Genomic DNA, 21774 nt, shown 5'->3' on the forward strand with positions numbered 1-21774 from the left:
CACAAGGATCGGTGCTGGGTCCACTGCTTTTGTTTATTTCTGTAAATGCTTTGGATGTGAACACAGGAGATATGATTAGTAAGTTTTCAGATGATACTAAAATTGGAGGTGTAAATGGACAGTGATGAAGTTTACCTCAGACAACAACAGGATCTTTATCACATGGACTAAATGGGCTGAGGAGTGGCAGGTGAATTTTAATTTTAATAAATCTGGTGTTACACTTTGGAAAAGCAAATCAGGGCAAGACTTTTACACTTAATCGTAAGGTCCTGGGGAGTGTTGCTGAATAAAGAGACCTTGGAGTAGAGGTTCATAGGTCCTGGAAAGTGGAGCCACTGGTAGACAGGATAGTGAAGGCGGCATTTGATATGCTTGCCTTTATTGGTTGGGCATAGAGTATAGGAATTGGGGGAGGTCATATTGAAGATGTACAGGACATTTGTTCGGCCACAATTGAATACTACGTGCAAGTCTGGTCTCCATGCTATAGAAAGGATGTTGTGAAGCTTGTAAAGATTCAGAAAAGATTTACAAGGATGTTACCAGGGTTGTAGGGTTTGAGCTAGAGGGAGAGGCAGAATAGGCTGGAGCTATTTACCCTAGAGCATTGGAGAGAGGGGTTTACAAAATCATGAGGGTCATGGATAGGGTAAATAGCCAAGGTCTTTTCCCTAGGATGGGGGAGCCCAAAACCAGAGGATATAGGTTTAAGGTGAGCGGGGAAAGATATAAAATGGGCCTAAATGGCAACTTTTTCCATACATACAGGGTGGTGCATGTATGGAATGAGCCACCAGAGGAAGTATTAGAGGCTGGTACAATGACAAAATTTAAAAGGCATCTGGATGGGTATATAAATAGGAAGGATTTAGAGGGATACGGGCTAAATGCTGGCAAATAAGACAAAATTAATTTTGGATATCTGGTCAGCATGGACAAGTTGGACCGAATGGTCTGTTTCCATACTGTAAATCTCTATGACTCTGTGTTAGATAGTGCATGAGGGTGGGTACAGGCAAAAGTACACTCTTTTAAACTGAAACTAAAAGCAGTCCCAACACAGTGCCCACCAAACACTCCTAGGGCAGAGGCGGCACAGGCTTAGATACTGAGTAAAGCTTCCTGTAATCATTTACTGTCATTTACTTTTACTGTCTCCATGGCACACTAGCAGGACATACACAGCAGGGGGTCAGGTATAGAGTAAAGCCTCCTCTACCTTTCAAACTGAAAATAAGTGCCCCTCTAGAGTGTCCTTATTAAACACACCCACAACAGGAGCAGCACAGGGTTAGAAACAGAGTAAAGCTCCCTCTGAATGGCCTCACTGAACTCAATTTCATTCTTACACCCATGAACTCTCAACTTCAACCATGAACTCTCCTCCAGAAGAATCTTACTAGTCCTTGGGCTACAGGGTAGGTCAATACTGAATGATTTATTTCAGAAAAATCATAGAATTATATGCTGTAGAGGAGACCACTCAGCGCACGGTGCCCACACTGGTCTGCAGAATGAACGATCATTAGAAAATGGACAGAAACAGGAACATACATCGTCCTGATCCAGTCAGAATCCAGCGTTTTTATTTTCACATCCAGTGAAAATACACATGAAGAGAGCGTAAGCCACGAGCACACATTATTGCCGGTAAACAGAAGCCAAACTACTTGCAAAAGATTATTTTTAAAATAACAAAATTTCAAGCCCTGAGTTTCTACAGATACACATGCCCTCTTATCATAAATCAGTCAGAATACTTGGAGTTTTTCTTTAAGTTTTAAACTCAATGGTTAAAAAGCTTCCCCTTGCATAACATTTGAATTCTTTACGCAATGTTACAGTCTATTTCAGTTGACATGGAGGTGACACGTTGAGCTCAGAACCCGTGTGCATTGAGGAGAGGTTGATGTTAGGAATCCAGCGTGCTTAAGGATCACAGGCCAATCACCGAACCTTCCTGGAGAAAAAGTGGTGCAGTAGGGTTGGAGGATGGGGCTGAGAAAGGTGGAGGCGGGGGGGGGGGGGGGGGGAAGTGAGCGCGAGAGAGCAAGCAACAGACAGGGTTGGCCGGGGGGTGGGGGGGCGGCAATGACGGTTACATTCTCTGATTTCAGTTAGAATTTCGTGCAGCAATCATCCTGGCTCATAAACTTCAGGACAGCGTAGTTGTAGGTAGAGGACATCATGTAGGTTAGCTGAAAGCATGAGGGAAGAAAAAACGGTGAGAGGTTATGGATGAGAAGGGTAGAAATAGGTGAAGGGGAAAAAAAAGTCATTAAATCGTTTGCACAGTAAATGGAAGTCAAATGTAAATAAGACGTTGATTAATCAGATGAATTATTCAGCAGTCATATACTCTCGTTCAGAACAGGATTGTCCAGTTTTGATGCTGAGCACCATGTCCTCAATATGTAAACATGCTAGAAGGATACATTCACATGTGCAAATGCAAAACACATGCCAAGGATACAATTACATACAAGGTACTGGAATATTTTGTACTTTGTTGCTTTTCAGCAGAAAGCATCTCAGTTTTACACTGGTATTTGTTGTTTGGAGCTTCTTTTTTAAGCTTGGAGTGATCTCCACCTTTTTGGTCTAACTGGAAAAGTTTTGTCGACTGACAACAATGAAGTTTATTGCAATCTACACTTAGTTGCAGGAATGCATGAATATGCCCTACATCACCACAGAGCCCGTGACTAGCCCTAGTTTGTCTCCTATAAATTCCTTAGTGATTGTGATAAACACCCCATCACACCATAGGGACTGCTGCTTAGAGTACTGAAATCGAAAATTAACCATTTCTGAACTCTCAAAAATAATATTTACGCTTTCCACAAATGCAGCAAAACTCACTCACCATCCTCTTGATACCTACATATTGTTAACTTACCAAAGCAATGACAGTGGCTGCAGCTCCAGCAAATGTTGCAATACACAAATGGTAGGTCAATTCAAACTATAACAAAAACACAAATCTACAAGTTAAAAGAATTCAACATGGAACACAACAGCAACTGAATGAATAAGTTATACTGCAAGTCAGTCAATGATCTGAAGCTCTTCTATTCATTGAGCAAATTCTGGTGATGCTAAGTGCCCTAGCAAGAGGGACATTCTGTTCCTTCCAAAGTTGTAAATGCTTTGACATCCACAAGTATCAGCTACTTGCCAGCAGATGATTCCAGTGGAGGTGGGTTTGTGCAAAACATGGAGTAGGAAAAGACATTCTGGCAATATCTGGAATAAAGCTCCTGCTACTCTTTTAAATTGTAAGTCAGGCTCTCTCTACTCTTTCAAAGTGAAAGTAAACTGTAAGTAAACTCCCCCAACACTGTCCCCATCAAACACTCTCAGGAATAGGTACAGCACAGGGTTAAATAAAAAAAGAGAAGCATCCACAACACCATCCCACTCAAACACTCCCAGAACATGGACAACATGGGGTTAGACACACAGAGTAAAACTTCCTTTACTGTTAACGAGGAAGTAAATGCCCCTCAATCCTGCCCCCATCAAACACTCCAAGGATAGCTATAACATGTGGTTTGATACTGAGCAAAGTCGTCTCTATTCTTTTAGACGAAAATAAATTGAATGTAAAGCTCCCTCCATGCTGTCCCCATCAAACACTCCCACAACAGGCTCAATGCCAAATTAGATACAGCGTAAAGCTTCTCTACTCCTTTAAACTAAAAGTATGGCTCACTACATTCATCTAAGATTGCCAGGTCAAGTAACAGCATGTGTAGGAAAATAAGGTTGATAATTTTGTGAATGAACATTTACAAACTGGAAAAGCAACTATTCAAGGGATGGTAAAAGAGGACGTCTTCTGGCTCCTGCAAAATCAGGCTCAAGTTCCATCCGTTGGGATGTTATTTTATCCCTTTCAGTATATACTCAGTGAAGAATCCTCTGAAATTCTTTTACAGTTTACTTTTTCACCACTAACTGTACATTTAACTCATCATCCCATTTCCATGATTGTCTTCTGCAAATTAAAAGAAGATTTTTCCTCTGTCTCCCAAGGTTGGCTTTTTGAAACACACGATCATCATTCATTAATTGTAGCAGAACATTTCCCTCTCCTAATCATTCAGTAATTCTGGTGCTCTGAACATTTTTGTGAAGGATGCCTTTGCTTCCTTCAAGTTATTTCTTTGTTCGGTCACTCCTGTGACAACATTGGCGCAGCACAGAGTTGGATACAGACTGGCGAGTCCCACTTGGGCCACGAAAAGACATTCCTGCCACTAATTGAGAGACAAGCCTCAAAGTCAAGGGGCAAAGGAGAGTGAGTGAATCAATGGAAGGGTTTGGCTGCAGGATTGAGGTAGCATCTTGTTTAGGGAATGGGTGATTACTCTGAACTGAGGTGTCTCAATTAGTTTGGAATCACTTACCTCTGAGGCATTACAAACAGAAGTTAAATTGAAGCCACAGATCTTCCCTGGATTGGCACTCCATGGCAGGACCCCTGAAACAGGAGACCAAGGACGAGGATGAGTACCGACAAAAACACAAGTGAAGAACAATTTTAAGAGGCTATATTAATGGATTGTTAAATTTGCCTCACATAGCTATAGTGCAAATCAGAAGGCAATGGGACTCATTAACTAAGCAACAGGAGAAGTCCTGTTCAGCCTGTCAAAACTTTTCTAATATTCAATTTGAACATAACTGATCTTAGCTCAATGCTATTTAGCCCTTACTGTATGCCCTCATAAAATCGTGGAATCCCTACACTGTGGAAGCCTGCCATTCAGTCCATTGAGTCCATTCTGACCCTCAAAAGAGCACCCCACCCACTACCTTATCCCTGCAACCTTACATTTCCCATGGCTAATCCACCTAACCTGCACATCCCTGGACAGTGGGAGGAAACTACAGCAGCCCCAGGAAATCAACACAGACACAGGGAAAACATGCAAACTCCACACAGACAGTCACCCGAAACTTGAATCAAACCTAGGTCTGCAGTGCTGTGAAGCAGCAGTGCCAACCACCCGGCCACCATGCCGGCACTTATCAAAGTATGTGGCATCACAAGTTTGAATATTTCAGCTGACAGCATCTTCAGATCTTCAGGGAACACTGCTGCTGAAGATCAAAAGAAACATGAGCAGGAGTGAGCCATTCAGCTTCTTTAAGCATGTTTTACCATTCAACAGGGTCATCCCTAATATTGTGCCTTAATTCTCCTGTTCAGCCCTATTGCTTGTTTCTATAAAAATTATCAACGTCACCTTGAATACAATCATTGAGTGGTCACAGTATAGAAGGAGATCATTAAGTCACTGAGCTGAATCTCTCAAAGAGCAATGCATCCAGTCTCACGTCCCTAACTCTTCCCTGTAGCACTGAATTCCACCACCCCCCTGTAAATAATTGCCTAATTCCCTGTTGAACAAAACATTTGAACCTGTCTCCACCACACTCTCCAAAAGCACATTCCAGATCCCAACGACTCACTACAAAAAAAATGCTTTTTCACGTGTCTATTGTTCTTTTTTTTTTTCCTGACTGTTACCTTGAATCTGCCTCACTGCATTCTCAATCCTTTTACCAACAGGGGGAAGGAGGCAGTGATATTATCGCTGGACCATTAATCCAGAGACACAGATAAAGTTCTGGGCACCCGGGTTTGAATCCCGCCGTGTCAGGTGATGGAATTTGAATTCAATAAATAACTAGAATTAAGAATCTAATGATGGTCATTAATCCATTGTCAATTGTTCGAAAAACTCATCTGGTTCACTAATTTCCTTTAGGAAGGAAGCTGCCATCCTTACCAGGTTTGGCCTACATGTGACTTCAGACACACAGCAATGTGGCTGACTCTGAACTGCTCTCTGGGATGGCCAATAAATGCTGCCTAGCCAGCAACACCCCTCATCCCATGAATGACTATAAAATAAATAAGAACAGTTTCTCTCCATCTACTCAACCCACACCGATCATGATTTTGAACATTGATCAGATCCATTCGCCAAGGAGAGCAATCACTACTTCTCCAATCTTGCCCAAGTGAGCACCTTAAAGTTCCTTACCTCGAGAAACACATTCTCAAATGATTTTCTGCATCCTCTCCAAAGTTTCCCACTCTTCCTAAAATGTGGATCCCACGGCAAGTTTAGCATCTTTCTTGTTTTCACACTCTTTGACAAATCCCGGGTTCCCGTATGCTTAATTAACTACTCGCTGAACTTGCCTGGCAACCTTTAAACTGAACTGTGTGCATTTACTCCAGGTTTATCCAAATCTGAACCCCTTTTAGAATCTACGAGAATGAATCACCTTCAGCCTCTCTGAATCAAATGTCACCAATATGCCCATTCCATCAGCATATGCCCTCTTATTATTATTACCCTTTTTGTAATGTAAATTCTGATCTGAGAATTTTGAAACTGTACCCAACATACATCCAAGTTTAGGTCACATTAACACTTGATTGGAAAAGCAGAAGTATGAACTGAGAGCCCAGGGGAACCCCACTATAAACCTTTCCCCGGTCGAAACACCAAATCACAATGTCCTGGTTCCTGTCCCTCAGCCAATTTCAGATCCGTGTTGCTTCTGTTCCCTTTACTCTCGTGAGCTCCAATTCCACTGAGGAAGTGAGATAACAAGGTGTAGAGCTGGATGAGCACAGCAGGCCAAGCAGCAGCAGAGGAGCAGGAAAACTAACGTTTCGGGTCCAGACCCTTCTTCAGCAACAGGAGAAGGGAAGGAGATTCTGAAATAAATAGGGAGAAAGGAGGTGGCAGATGGAAGATGGATAATGGAGAAGATAGGTGGAGAGGAGACGGACAGGTCAAGGAGACAGGGTTGGATCCACTAAAAGGTGCGTGTAGGTGGGGAGTTAGGGAGGGGATAGGTTGGTCCTGGTAGGATGGACAGGTCAAGAAGATGGGATGAGGCTAGTAGGTAGGAGATGGGGGTGGGGCTTGAGGTGGGAGGACAGGTTAGGGAGGTGTACGAACTGGGCTGGTTTTGGGATGCAGTCGGGGGAGTGGAGATTTTGAAGCTTGTGAAGTCCACTTTGATTCCATTGGACCGCAGGGTTCCCAGGCAAAATATGAGAAGCTGTTCCTGTAACCTTTGGGTGGCATTGTTGTGGCACTGCAGGAGGCCCAGGATAGACATGTCGTCCAAGGAGTGGGAGGGGGAGTTGAAATGGTTTGCGGCTGGGAGGCACAGTTGTTTGTTGCGAACCACAGGCGTTCCGCTTGGAAGGTGTCCCCAGCAACTCTCTCTTCCATCATCAATGCTAATCAATACCCCTACCCACCCATCACAGAGAGGGAACTTCTTCATTTAAAGATTCAAACAACAGCTCCTTTATTGCAAAAGTAAAACTGAAAAAAACTGCAGGTGCTGGAAATCAGAAACAAGAACAGAAATTGCTGGAAAAATTGCAGCAGGTCTGGCAATATCTGTGGAGAGAAACCAGAACTAACATTGTGGGTCAAGTGTTCTGAAGAAGGGTCACTAAACCCAAAACCTTAACATTTGTGGAGACACAGAGTTAACAGACCTGCCATGTTTCTCTAGTATTTTCTGTTTTCACTCTTTTATTGCATCCCACCCAGACCCACCCCACCATGCTAGCTCCATAAAACCATATCTACCAACGCTAATCCATCTTTGACCCCTGGACCCCCTCCCCCCCAGGATTGCCCTTTATAGTGGAGGGTACAGGAGTGATAGCACTTTGAGCTTCAAAGCATATGTGGAGAAAGTAAAATCAGGATAACTTCAGAAGTGTTTATTTAACAATGAAGCATGACCCGAGTCCATACCGTACTGTCTAGCATCCACACAGACATCATCAAAGCCTGTATTTACATCGTGAACATATTTGAGCATTTGGCACGTCGACCACATGGTGTAGTAAATATAGACCGGCAGTGCAGAGAAAGCAAAGACTCCCATCCAGGTGATGCTTAGCACATACGTCAGGAAGACGAACTGGAACAGAAAGAGAGGGAGCATTGGAAAATGCAAACATTCTCAGACCAAAATGCAATTTCATAGACCGGGTGCGGGGGGGGAGGCATGATGGAATAGGGATGGGTGGGGATGTGGAAATAGGGACCGGGGGAAAAGGGATCGACCAGGGGCGTGTGGAAGGATAGGGATGGGGGCAGGGGGAAGAGAGAGGGAAGGTAGTGGGGGTGAGGATAGAAGAGAGGGGTATGGGGATGGGCGAGGAGAGGGGTGAAGACTTTACCACAGTTTTAACAAGAAAGGATCAGTTGTTATTGAGAGCAGTGACTGAAACTGCAAAACCAGATCTCAAGCACCATCTTATGACACTGGGTCAACTGCATTGACTCTGCCCTGCCCACTTACCCCAGTGACATTTTTCAAAGACTTGTGTAATCAATCAATTAGTCTTCACACACTCCACAAGCCTTGGGACTGGATGATATAGTCAGCCTGTGATAACACAGAGGGGCAAGAGGGGGTGTTAATTGAGCACCATACTCTCAACTCAATCACTGGGAGCAGAAGCGTTTGTCATGAGTTCCATTGCAAAATGGTGTGAATAGGACTGGAGAGGATGATGCCAACTGCTGCCTGGCATTCCCAAAATATCCAATGTGCTCTGTGCAGTTTAAGCAATGCCACTGTCACTGGTAATGGCAAGTGGGCAGCTCCAATTGTAGGTGGCAGGGCCCCCACAGAAATAGACTGAAAATATGGGGCAGTTGTGATCGATGAAGCAGTCAGGTTAGTTTAGGGAAATCTGAAATGGTGTAATTTAACGGAGGTTGAAACTTGACAAATGAAAGCTTTAGAAATTGGCAGTGACCACAGGATTCTTTAGACGGTCCATGGAGGAATGAGAGTGCAAAGTGACAAATTTGTTGATAGCATGGTCAGAATGCAGTGAACCAGGTCATTGGACAGCAGAATTCAATTCAGCATTGGAGACATCACTGTAAAACTACACACTCTGACATAGATCATCCCTTTACAATAACAACTTGAACTTCTCTACAATTCTAATCAAGTAAAAGTCCCATGGTCTGTCACAGAAGTGTAATCAGTAACCAATGGATACTGGGTCACCTCCCAAATATTTAGAGTAGGTGACTAAGGATTTGCTCAAAGGGGTCAGATTTAATTAGTACTTTAAAGAGGAGGGGAAAATAAAATTGGAGAAAGAAATGAGAGATAAACCAGAGTTGGCTGAAGATTGATGTCTCAGAGAGCAGATAGAGGTTGCAGAGATAGGGAAGGGAAAGACCATGGAGGAAGCTAAACACAAGGAAGAGAACTTTACACTGGATGTTTTGGGTGACTGGGACTCAATATGAATTAGCTTCAGTTCGAGCAAACTGGTTATTTGGTTATCACCAGACCATGTTTTATGGAAACTTACTGTGAGCAAACTGGCCATTCCCAATTTACAATTGGGGCAATACCTCAGAATATGCTTCATAGCTGGAAAGAGCTTTGAGATGTCCAAACGTCATGAAAAGGTACCAAATAAGCAAAGTCTTGCACTTATTATTGCATTTGAGAGGGGGATAGGAAACTGTCAGCTCACAGAAGTATTGCAGCACAAGTTATTGACCACTGAATGAGTTATAGGGACTGAATTCTGAAATTTAACCCTGAAACAAGTTGAATGAGATAGGAAGAGTTTAAAGTGGATGAATTACAAGCTGCATCAGGTTGTATGAGAACTAGACAACATACGTTACAACTGAGGAAAGGTCAGAAAGGTCGCAGGAACTTGCTGGGCACAAATTGGTTGCCATGTTTCTGACATCATAACAGCGACGACAACTGAAAACCTTTTCACTAGGTTGGATACTGCAGTGGGATGCCCCATGGTTACTGCCACTGCCAAAACAAATTCTCATTTTATGAGTTTGCTTTACTCATGATGGATCATATAGAATAGGCTGAATTGGCGATTGCTCGCTCCCTCATGAACCAAGGCAATGGAAAACATAAATACATGGTGTTGGGGGCTGGGAGATGCACCCTGGCCGATCAACTAGGGATAGAGGTCAGAGTTCAGATTCAGGACTATTCCACAGCATAGGTTTTGAGAGACTTACAGTTGCACTGACACAGCGGCCGCACAACGTGGTCCTGAATTCCCCAAAGAGGGATCTGACAGCACTGGTGGTGTAAAAGCCCTCTGCCAGCAGCAGCACCCCGTATAGGAAAAAGAACGATGCCGTCCCATAGATAACGTACTGGAACACCTGGATGCTGGTCTCAGCAGAAAGAAGAGGGAACACAGAAGCAAACAATCACAACATCAGTATACCTCCTTCATTCAAAACTCACGGAAGCACAGACCACACAAAGACAATGAGAGCTTCTTCGAGCCTGCCGTGCCATTCATGATAATGGCTGATCATCCACCTCAGCAGCCTACTCCTGCTTTGTTCCCAACCACTTTTATCCCTTTAGTCCCAAGAACAATATCTATCTCCTTCTTCAAAACACACAATGCTTTGGCCTCAGAAGATTTCTGAAGAAGGATCTAGGCCTGAAACATCAGCCTGCCTGCTCCTCTGATGCTGCTTGGCCTGCCGTGTTCATCCAGCTCCACACCTTGTTATCTCTGCATCTGTAGACTTTTCTTTCCAGGGAGCAGGGGAAAGAAGGGGCAATAAAAAACAAAAGGACTCCAACTTTATAGTCAAAGATTATACCAGTACAGAGAGAAGCCCTTCAGCCCATCAATTCTAATCTCACTTTCCAGCATCTAGCACATGCCATCGTATGCGAGGCTATTTCAAGTGCTAATCAAAATCCTTACGGTAGTAGATTTGCCAACTTTAGGTACATTTAAGTCGTCATTGGATAAGCATATGGATGTACATGGAATAGTGTAGGTTAGATGGGCTTCAGATCGATATGACAGGTTGGCACAACATCGAGGGCCGAAGGGCCTGTCCAGTGCTGTAATGTTCTATGTTCTTAAAATGTTGCAATAATTCCCAGCAGTATTGCAGCAGGTTCCAGATATTGGTCATGATCTAGATGAAAACAATTTTTCTAAATCCTCTCTTGCCCCTTATTTCAAATCGACAACCCACCTCCCACCAGTAATTGACCCCATTTCTAAAGGAAAACATTTATTCCTACTGATACTATCTAGGCCCCTCAATTTTATCCATCTTAATTAGATCCTACCCACAGCCAAATTCCTTCATTCTTAATTCTCCTGTCTACTTTAACAAGTTCTTAAAACAGCTCGATCTTTGAACACAAGTGAATATATACCCAATCTGTCTTCACATTTTAACCCAGTGAACCATGATACTATACGGATGAATTTGCACTGCTTAGCCCCTCCAATGATTCCCTCCGAGGGTGCCAACACTGAACCCAGTTAATTCAAATAGAGTCCAGTTGGAGTGCTGTACAACTAAAGCATCACTTAAGATAAAGCCCAACATTAAATTAACTTTCTCGACCACTTTTTCTGTACCAGAATCACTAGAATTTAAGACTTCTGCATCTGGTAGCCTAAATCTCCTTGTTCCTAGATCTTCACCATTAAAACTGCAGAATCATCCATCAAGCTCTCCAGTGGATGATCCTACATTTGTAGTGAACTCAACAGTTTCACTCACTCTGCCATCTAACCACATCCCTTGGCAACTTTCTGCTCTGAACGACACAGCTTCATGTTCGTCCCAAGTCAGTAGCATGCCAGGAGGCAATAGCCTGGTGGTACTATCACTGTTAATCCAGAGAACTAGGTAATGTTCGGGGGAGCCAGGTACAAATCCAGCCATGGCGGATGGTGGCATTTGAATTCCATAGGAATCAGCAATGTAAAGGTCAAATGATTACCTTTCATTTTTGGACAATGAGATCATTGTCAACTGTTGGAAAACCCTTCTAGTTCATTATTGCCCTTTAGGAAAGGGAACTGCCATCTGTCATCTGAACTCCTCATCTGGCCTACATGTGATTCTAGACCCACGGTCTAGGGCAGCACGGTGGCTCAATGGTTAGCACTGCAGCCTTACAGTGCCAGGGACCCGGGTTCGATTCTCGCCTCGGGTGACTGTCTGTGTGGAGTTTGCACATTCTCCCCGTGTCTGCGTGGGTTTTCTCCGGGTGCTCCGGTTTCCCCTCCACAGTCCAAAGATGTGCAGGCTAGGTGGATTGGCCATGCTAAATTGCCCGTAGTGTACAGGGGTGAGTGTGTTAGAGGGGGATAGGTCTGGGTGGGATGCTTCAAGGGGCAGTGTGGACTTGTTGGGCCAAAAGGGCCTGTTTCCACACTGTAGGGAATCTAATCTAATCACAGCTCTGTGCTTGACTCTTAACTGTCCTTTGAGCAATTAATATTAGTCCAGACAGTCCTTATCTAGTGTACGAATTAAAAAAAACAAAATATATATTGAGACAAGGCAGAAGAGGAAGAGAATACATACACATTTGCCAGGAGAGCGTAGTCCATGAAGTCTTTGGAGAAGTTAAGTTCAATGAGTTTCTTTGTCCCAGTTAGGGCTTCATGGCCACAGCCACAGAAAAGGGCCACTCCCACAAAACACAGGACGGTGGCAATGAGAGAGGCATAGGGAACGCCCCTGAGACATTTCACACAGCACTCCGAGCAACCTGCAGGGAACAAAATCGAAGCAGTTAGCCAAAGAAATAATACAGAATCTGCCCCTCAGCTCTCCTCCATTCACACTTTTTTTCACATACACACATACTGGAGTTACCAGAAGCAGGCCCGACTCACTGACTTTTTCCCCAGCATTGTAAGCATGGAGTGATTGGCTGGGATCTCTGTGGTACACACATACATGTGGGGGTCGACAAGCTGAGGATCAGATCTGCACTGTGTGGCAGAATGACTTCTAGATCACTGTCTATGTTCATAGGGAGAATTAATAACAGCAATGTGAGATTGGAAGTTAGCCAACACAGGGAGACCAAATGAGATTCCAGGTGATTTTTGAATATCAAAACTAATTCATCTATTAGGTCCACAGCTGCTTCTTTTAGAATCCTATAGCATATGTTATGTTGTTCTAGGGTATTTATCATCTTTTAGTCCCATTAATTTTTCCAGTGCACCTTCCTTAATATTAATAATTCACTTTCATAAAACCTTTGGTTCCCACAATTTTACATATCTTTACGTCAAAAAAAATTCACCTTTTCTGCCATTTCCTTCCTACCCAATTTTCCTCTGCATCTTAACTATCCTCTGTGACTTCAGGGATCTGTGAATCATTAGCCCAAGAACCCTGAGCTCCTCAAAGAGATTCAAAAGAAAAATGATCTGGGAGAAATTTCTGGAGGATCAATTCTGATTCACTACAGAATATGAGAGTGTTTTCGGGATCAGTACGCACAGGAACTGCCTGGGAACCCTATAGTCCTCCAGACTCAATATGGAGTTCAATAATTATAGAGCCTAAACTCCCCCATCTCCCAGCCCCCCACCTCACACACCAGGCCTTGTTACAACATAGCCTGCCATTCCCGGTTGTTAGTCACCAAAAGTCCCCATTAACAACTATTCGTCCTTCTAGCCTGATTGTTAGCAACTTCTTTGCCTGTCCAACTGTCTTTCTCTCTCTTTTGGGCTCTATCCTATCGCTTACTCCCAACCCCACCGTCCTCCCTATTTTCTGCATATAAACTGACGTTTTCCCAGCCACTATCAGTTCTGAGGAAGGGTCACCGGACCTGAAACGTTCACTCTGTTTTCTCCTCCACAGATGCTGCCAGACCTGCTGGGCTTTTCTAGCAACTTGGTTTTTGTGCAGAGGAACCAATTTGGGAATGTATTAGTTTAGATGTGGTATTGTGCCATGACAAATAATTGATTAACAATGCTTATAGTAAGGGACCACTAGGAAATAGGGATTATAAAATTGCTACGAAGGTAATAAAATATGGATAACTGATTTTTCAATTGCATCGTCTGATTTTTAGTTCCGGTATTTTCATGAACTGAAATTATTTCAAAGAGTGACAAAAACATGGAAAACACTGCTGAGGCCACAGCAATCACCTGACTGAAAATGTCAACAAAACTTCAGGAAATCAATGTGAAATTAGCAAAACAAATCTAAATTTAAAATTAACATTTTATCACCAGGTACTGAAACTAGACAAATCAAAGACTCAAGAGGAATCTCATCTATTTTTACACACTTATCTGGGAATTTTCACACCGTAGAGACGCAATCTCACTCACAGTGAACAAATCTGAAGAGCAAACCATTTTTACAATTACCACACTATGGAGCTGGAGGAAGACAGCAGGCCAGGCATCAGAGAAGGAAAGTTGAAGGGTCCGAACCCGAAACGTCAACTTTCCTTCTCCTCTGATGCTGCCTGGCCTGCTGCATTTCTCAGGCTCCACACTGTTATCTCTGACTCCAGCAATCAGCAGTTCTTACTGTGTCCGAGTGACTGCTACAGATAAGTTTATTTCAACGAGCTGTGTTACTGTAGAACAGGAGCTTGAGAAAGCTCACTCGCTCTCTACCTCAGAATAAAAGAGCCCAGTGACAAGACTGATTACTAAGAAACAACAGAATAGCACACTCCAATGACAGAAATATTCCCTATTGTTGATGTAATCTCAAGGAGACGGTCATCTGCTCTGTCTGCTTTTATTACTTTTTCTCTTTTTGTCTGCTTAAGAAGGACTGTAATTCTGAACTTTTACATTATTTCTTTATATTGCTAACTTATACTGCAGCTTTATGCTGCAGCTGTACAAAACTCTGGCGCGGCCGCACTTGGGAGTATTGCGTACAGTTCTGGTCACCACATTATAAGAAGGACGTGGAAGCTTTGGAAAGGGTGCAGAGGAAATTTACTAGGATGTTGCCTGATATGGAGGGAAGGTCATATGAGGAAAGGCTGCGGGACTTGAGGCTGTTTTCATTAGAGAGAAGAAGGTTGAGAGGTGACTTAATTGAAACATATAAAATAATCAGAGGGTTAGATAGGGAGGAAAGGGAGACCCTTTTTCCTAGGATGGTGACGGCAAGCACGGGGGGGGGTATAGCTTTAAATTGAGGGGTGAATGATATAGGACAGATGTCAGGCATAGTTTCTTTACTCAGAGAGTAGTAAGGGAATGGAACGCTTTGCCCGCAACAGTTGTAGATTCGCCAACTTTAGGTACATTTAAGTCATCATTGGATGAGCATATGGACGTACATGGAATAGTGTAGGTTAGATGGGCTTCAGATCGGTATGACAGGTCGGCACAACATTGAGGGCTGAAGGGCCAGTACTGTGCTGTTATGTTCTATGTTCTATGTTCTATGTCCAAGATTGCGCTGAAAATAGTGACTTTGTATGCCTGTCCTTCAGTACTCATGGCAGTAAAACCTAACTCTAACTCTAATTCTAATGATTTAAGACACCAAATAAATTACTGCAGTGTTGTGTTTAAACCTACACCCGAGGATTTAAAATTGAATATTCCTTTTATGCTCCTTTTGTATCAGACATTATTTCTTTTTGGCTTCATTCTTCCTCCTGGCAGCATGATGGCTCAGTGGGTAACATGCTCCCTCACAATGCCAGGGACCCAGGTTCAATTCCACCCTCAGGCAACCGTGCAGAATTTTCACATTCTCCCTGCGTCTTTGTAAATTTCTTTTGAGTGCTTCGGTTTACTCCCACAGTCCAAAGATGCGCAGGGTAGGTGGACTGGCCATGGGAAATGTAGAAATCACGTGGGGATAGGAGTTTGGATCTGGGCAGAATATTCTTTGGACTTGTTGGGCCAAATGGTCTGCTTCCACATCGAAGGGTTTCTCTGATTCTACCTTTGGGATTAACAAGCAATGACATTTCTTTCTTTCACTCAAGAAAACTTTATAACTGATCCATTACTGGCACTGTAGAAATTAGGTAACTACATTTAAAATTCGAGAGAGGTGTATCTTTATGCTCTGAAAGATACATAAATCTTTGTTGCAGCAAACCTGTGGCATTGACTCCTTCTCATCCAGATATAACAATGTGATAGAATTGATTTTGGTAGTAATTTAATCTGAAGCTAGAGTCTTAAAATCAAGACAAAGTTCATCATGTAGGAATTAGAAGTGTGTTGGTTCAAATAAATTAAGAAACATTAAACAGTATAACAACCAATAAACATTCAAAGAATTAATTTATAATTTTCAACAAACATCCATTCCCTGAAACAAAAACAACTCCATAAAGTAAATGGTCCAACCATAACTTCCAATTATACTATTGCAAGCTATGGGGGAACGTAAGCTGCGAGAAGGGTTAAAGGAGATATTAGATGACACAGACAGGTTTAATATTTAGAAACAGCAAAGCTATCCACTTAACAGTGAGGGATAAAAGTATGGGTACCAAAACATCCTAAGTGCTCTCACATGAATCAGAATTAGGGAAACAAATGGCTACAACTAACAATGAAGAAGCCTTATAACAAATCTCCAGGGCCTTGATGGTACTGCATCTGGAATACCTGTGAAGATTTCCTTCAACTAAATAAATGTTAACTTATCCCTAGAAGGAGAGTAATAAAAGGTTCATCAGGCTGATTCTTGGGATATGAGAATTGTCACAGAAGGATAGATCAAGTAGACTCAAACTGTAGAAAGATGAACAGAATTTCGCTGCAACACACAAAATGCTTAAAGAGATAGACTGGATTGGCACATAAGATGATGCTCTGCCTACAGATTCTAAACCACAACTACAGAGGGCTGAAACATATGGGAGTCTGTGCGATGTGAGATATGAGGGGAAATCTGGGAGATCACGTGGGAAAAATCAGGTGAGGCCTTTCTCAATGTTGGGAATAACTCACTGCATTTCAAACAGAGTTCCTGGTGCCGAAACGAGATCCTCTCTCTAGGCAGCAGCAAGTTTCCTATTAAGGGGGATTGCTGCTTGTTGCTGGCCTTGTTAACTGCAGATCTCTCCTCATTAAGTTTGCAACTTCCTACCCTACCACCTACCATGAGGAAACTAAACATGGATAATTTCCATGCCCTGCCTTTTTGCAGTACGGTTCCTCAGCCAGGCTCACTATTTCTGTTTTGCCTTGTCATTTAGCACAAACACAAAGCCAGAAAGCTTGTCATGGATATCAGTAGGCCTCAGTAAGGTTGAGGGAGATAACCTTCAGCCCAAAGCTTCCTTTCAGTGTATCAACAACAATCTCCAATATCAGTCCAAGGCTCTGGATGTGAGTTTGCTCGCTGAGCTTGAAGGTTAGTTTTCAGACGTTTCGTCACCATTCGAGGTAACATCATCAGTGAGCCTCTGGTGAAGCGCTGGTGCTATGTCCCACCGGAGGCTCACTGATGATGCTACCTCGAATGGTGATGAAATGTCTGAAAACTAACCTTCCAGCTCAGCGAGCAAACTCACATCCAGAACCTCAACCTGAGCTACAAATCTTCTCTAAACTCACTATCAGTCCAAGGCATCAGACATGATCAGTAAGTCAGTCACTTGGGACAGTCAGGGTCAAGGTCATGACTTCATAAGGGATAAGAAGCCAAATGTTAGGCAGCCCACCTCCTGTATTGGCTCTTTCTGTTCTATTGTGGGCTGGGTTACAAGATAATGTATGGTTTAGAAGGGGTGGACATTAGGAAGTTGTTTCCGTTAGGCGGGGAGACTAGGACCCGTGGGCACAGCCTTAAAATTAGAGGGGGTAAATTTAAGACTGAAATGAGATGACATTTCTTCAGCCAGAGTGTGGTGAGTTTGTGGAATTCATTGCCACCGAGTGCAGTGGAGGCCGGGACGTTGCATGCCTTCAAGGCAGAGATCGACAAATTCTTGATCTCAGAAGGAATCAAGGGCTACGGGGAGAGTTCAGGAAAGTGATGTTGAAATGCCCAGCAGCCATGATTTAAATGGTGGAGGGGACTTGACGGGCCTAATGGCCTTACTTCCACTCCTATGCCTTATGGTTTTCTCCTGGAATGTGGGAAAGGGAGATATTAAGGGAGATGGAAGTGTTGGCCTGTATTAGTGCTGCTACAGGTTAGGGGGCAAAAGTTGATGTGGTGATGCAAGTGAGTGGGCAGTTAGAGGGCATGCAGGATAAGTGGTGTCAGGGATGGGGTAAGTGAGTGAAGATGCTACAGGCAATAGATAATATGGTGCAGCATGCACCTTGGTGGGAGTCTGGCACAGTGGCATAGATAGGATAAGGATGAAGTAGTGGATAAGAGATTCTAGTCAAACAGAAAAGGTCACTGACATTCTCCCAACGATATCGGGCATTCCAGCAGGCAGTTGAGACCACATTGATCCAGGTAGCAACCTCAGACCAGGTTGGGAGAATCTGGTGCCATAGCCTCCTCGGAGAGTCCTAAGGGAATAGGATGCCCTCCTTTATCACCAAGTGCATAATACCCTAATATCCAGTCAAATGTCAGGGACTGAGCAGAACAGCTCTAGACTTTTTAGGATGGCATGACTGCCAGAGATGCTGATCCTTTCTGTGTTATCTTGGCAGCAATGAGTTCTCACAGCTATATGTGAGTGGGAGAATTAGGATGGCATTAGATGATAGAGGTGTTATGAGACTGAATACTTCATTAATGAGGCACATTTTGGATAGCAGCACAAAAAAAAACTAAGCCTCATGATGAGAAACCCTTCATGAAACTCCATGAATTTGACACAGGGCCAAAACAAAATTAAGACTCAGTCCAGAGTCTCAGAATAATTCCACAGTAAGATCAGAAGAAATTTCTTTACTCAAAAAAAATTATTACACTCTATCCTTGTATGCAGATTGTTATTAATATGGATTTTACAAAACAATTATGCCTTAAATAATTTTCTCCAATTCAGTGTAAAATTGAATAGTTTGGAGAGGGTAATTGATGTGACCTCCTACTAGCTCTGCCCAGAGACAAGCCCTGTAACCTGGTAGCCATGGGATAAGGTTGATCCCTGAGAAAGGACTAAGCTTTAATGCCCAGACACTAGACAGGTAGATCTTATTGATCTTGAAGAGACATAACCTCCAGAGTTAGAAAGTCAGATTGCAGGAGTAGTGGGAAGTAGACCACTATAGGTGATGCTGTGCCAATTTTTACATTAAATACCAAGCAGAGCAGCTAGTGAACACACGTTGGAGGAAACGGTGACGGTGAAAGTTAGAGAGCTCGAAATCTCACAAAAAAATGCATTCCTTTTAATAGCATCCAAAGGGTTGAATGAATTTGGTCTTTGTTTACATTGGACACTGGAAGATTCTCTCTAACAGGACAGGACAAAGACAGCATGCTGAATCATCAGGAGACCATCGAGACTTGTTTTTTTTTATACAATGTTACGCATCTGCTAAGAAAATGCTGTGGCATATACACAGAGTGGGAGGTTTTCAGTTGTGTCAAGTTTATAGTCTATAGTTTAGTCCATTCTTTGTCTCCTAAGTAATATTTAAGTTTGTTTTAGTTTTAGATCATAACTCACCTCCTGTCTACCAATCTACAAAGGAACAAGTCAGGACTAAGAAGGAATACGTGCCTGGATGGATGCAGTCCAGCAACCTCCAAGAAGCTTAATTCCACCCAGGACAAAGCAGCCTGCTTAACTGGCACCACGTCTACTAGCTCTACCACCAACACTCAGTATCAACAGTGTGTACTATCTGCAAGATTAGATTAGTTTCCCTACAGTGTGGAAACAGGCCCTATGGTCCAACAAGTCCATGCTGCCCCTCAGAGCATCCCACCCATACCCATCCCCCTATAACCCACACACCCCTGAACACTACAGGCAATTTAGCATGGCCAATCCACCTAGCCTGCACATCTTTGGACTGTGGGAGGAAACCGGAGCACCCGGAGGAAACCCATGCAGACACGGGGAGAATGTGCAAACTCCACACAGACAGTCACCCGAGGTTGAAATCAAACCCGGGTCCCTGGTGCCGTGAGGCTGCAGTGCTAACCACTGAGCCACCAAGCAGCCCCAAGATGCACTGCAGGAATTCGCCAAAAGATTTTTAGACAGCATCTTCCAAACCCACAACCACTTCCATCTAGAAGGACAAGGGCAGTAGATATATGGAAACACCACTCTCTGCAAATTCCCCTCCAAGGCATTATAATTGCTGTTCCTTCATGGTCGCGGGCACAAAATCCTGGAATTGCCTCCCTAATGGCATTGTGGATCAACCCACATCAGGTGGGCTCCAACGGTTTAAGAAGGCAGTTCACCACCACCTTTTCAAGGGCAGCTAGGGACAGGCAATAAATGCTAGCCAGCCAGTGACACCCATGTCCAACAAGCGAATAAACAAGAAAACTTAAACACAAAATCTTGGTGTGTATTCAACTTTCTAGGACACTGGGAGATTCAAACCTCTTCAAATGTCAACAGTCTCCATAGGGATTGTAAAAATATTTGGCCATTGAAAATATTCAAGACAGATCAATAGATTTTTAGATTTCAAATGTATTCAAAGAATAAAGGCAACAGCATAGAAAGACATGATTAAGAAAGATGGTCAACTGCAATTGTAAATATAAACAGCCAAATGGTCTCGTCCAGTTCCTGTTTCTTATCTTGGCCTCAGCAGCAAACACAAGGATCCAGGGTAGCAATGCACCAGCTGGAACAAAAACAAAGTTTTGAGAAGGGTCACTAGATCTGAAACATTAATTCTGTTCTCTCCTTCATGGATGCCATCAGACCTGCTGAACTTTTCCAGCAACTTTGTTTTTGTTCCTGATTTACAGCATCCGCAGTTTGTTCGGTTTTTATTTAATGAACAAGCTGGACTGGGAGAACACAAGTTATGTTCTACATTTACCATATCACTGACCATGAAAAAGCACACTCTGGCTCCTAGCTACGTCACTGCCAAGCCAGCAGTAACCTGCTCGCTTTCAGCAGCTGAGAAAATGGAATAAGTGACTAAATGGCTCCGTCATCAAATCAATTATGTTTCAAACATTTCCTAAAAACACAAAACTCAAGTCACACGTCCATACATCAACACATCATTTTGTAGAAATATAACTGCTGCACCAGCTAAGAATCTCTTGGTGATTGCCCCTCTAGGTCAAGAGGACAGTTTCAGGAGAGGACCTGTTAGTGCAGTCACAGACAGCTCAACTGTTTTACATCCAACAAATCGTAATAACCAGCCCCAGCCACCAGATGGAGCACATGTGCTACGTTTCAAACTAAGCCATCAAATTCACAAGGCACAATATAAACAAGACTTGACAGAAAGTGCATATTCCCAAGTCACTGCGATTTCACAGGTGGCTCTACATACCCCGTTGAGGGCACCAAAACATGGCATTTCAGCAATGCCTCCCTATCCCTTTCTAGTACAAAACTTTTGTAGTGTTGGGTGATGCAGTATTGAACATGCAACATATTTGAATACGATTTGGATGAGGACAAGGTTAAAAAAAACTGGTAGTGCAAATATGAACCTCGGTTTACTTTACAGGATTGAAGAAATATTTAACATGCTGCTTTTGTGACCGCAGGTCATCCCAAAGTACTTCACAGCCAAGGAAGTCTTTTTATAAAAGAGGGTAGTCACTGTTGTAAACATGGGAACCACCAACTTGTGCTTAGCATGATTCCATAAACTCCATGGCAATGGCCAGCCATGGAGGTTAGTGGTAACTGCTGTGGTTGAATTCTAAAGCTTGTGTTCGATGGTACCTAGATTGAGCCTCAGTTATACACAAGGTGTAGGTGCATTGACAACAGTGTGCCCCAGAGTGTCAACCTAGGGTTAAAACTTAA

At 43.1% G+C, this 21774-nt stretch overlaps 1 protein-coding gene across 2 annotated transcripts in view; it reads right to left on the reverse strand.

Annotated features, from left to right (window-relative positions):
• Positions 1 to 1567: 1567 nt before the first annotated feature.
• Positions 1568 to 21774, reverse strand: part of LOC125458631 (proteolipid protein DM alpha) — a 49400-nt gene continuing 29193 nt past the window's right edge. For both annotated transcript variants that reach the window (XM_048544051.2, XM_048544052.2), the window contains exons 2-7: positions 12438 to 12624; positions 10092 to 10248; positions 7815 to 7983; positions 4416 to 4489; positions 2903 to 2968; positions 1568 to 2201 (exon numbers count right to left, since the gene is read on the reverse strand). In XM_048544051.2, the coding sequence (XP_048400008.2) occupies positions 2121 to 2201; positions 2903 to 2968; positions 4416 to 4489; positions 7815 to 7983; positions 10092 to 10248; positions 12438 to 12624 (734 nt within the window). In that variant the 3' untranslated portion in view covers positions 1568 to 2120. The remainder of the gene's footprint in view (positions 2202 to 2902; positions 2969 to 4415; positions 4490 to 7814; positions 7984 to 10091; positions 10249 to 12437; positions 12625 to 21774) is intronic.

The sequence above is a fragment of the Stegostoma tigrinum genome, chromosome 15, assembly GCF_030684315.1.
Source record: "Stegostoma tigrinum isolate sSteTig4 chromosome 15, sSteTig4.hap1, whole genome shotgun sequence".
Taxonomy (NCBI): Eukaryota; Metazoa; Chordata; class Chondrichthyes; order Orectolobiformes; family Stegostomatidae; genus Stegostoma; species Stegostoma tigrinum.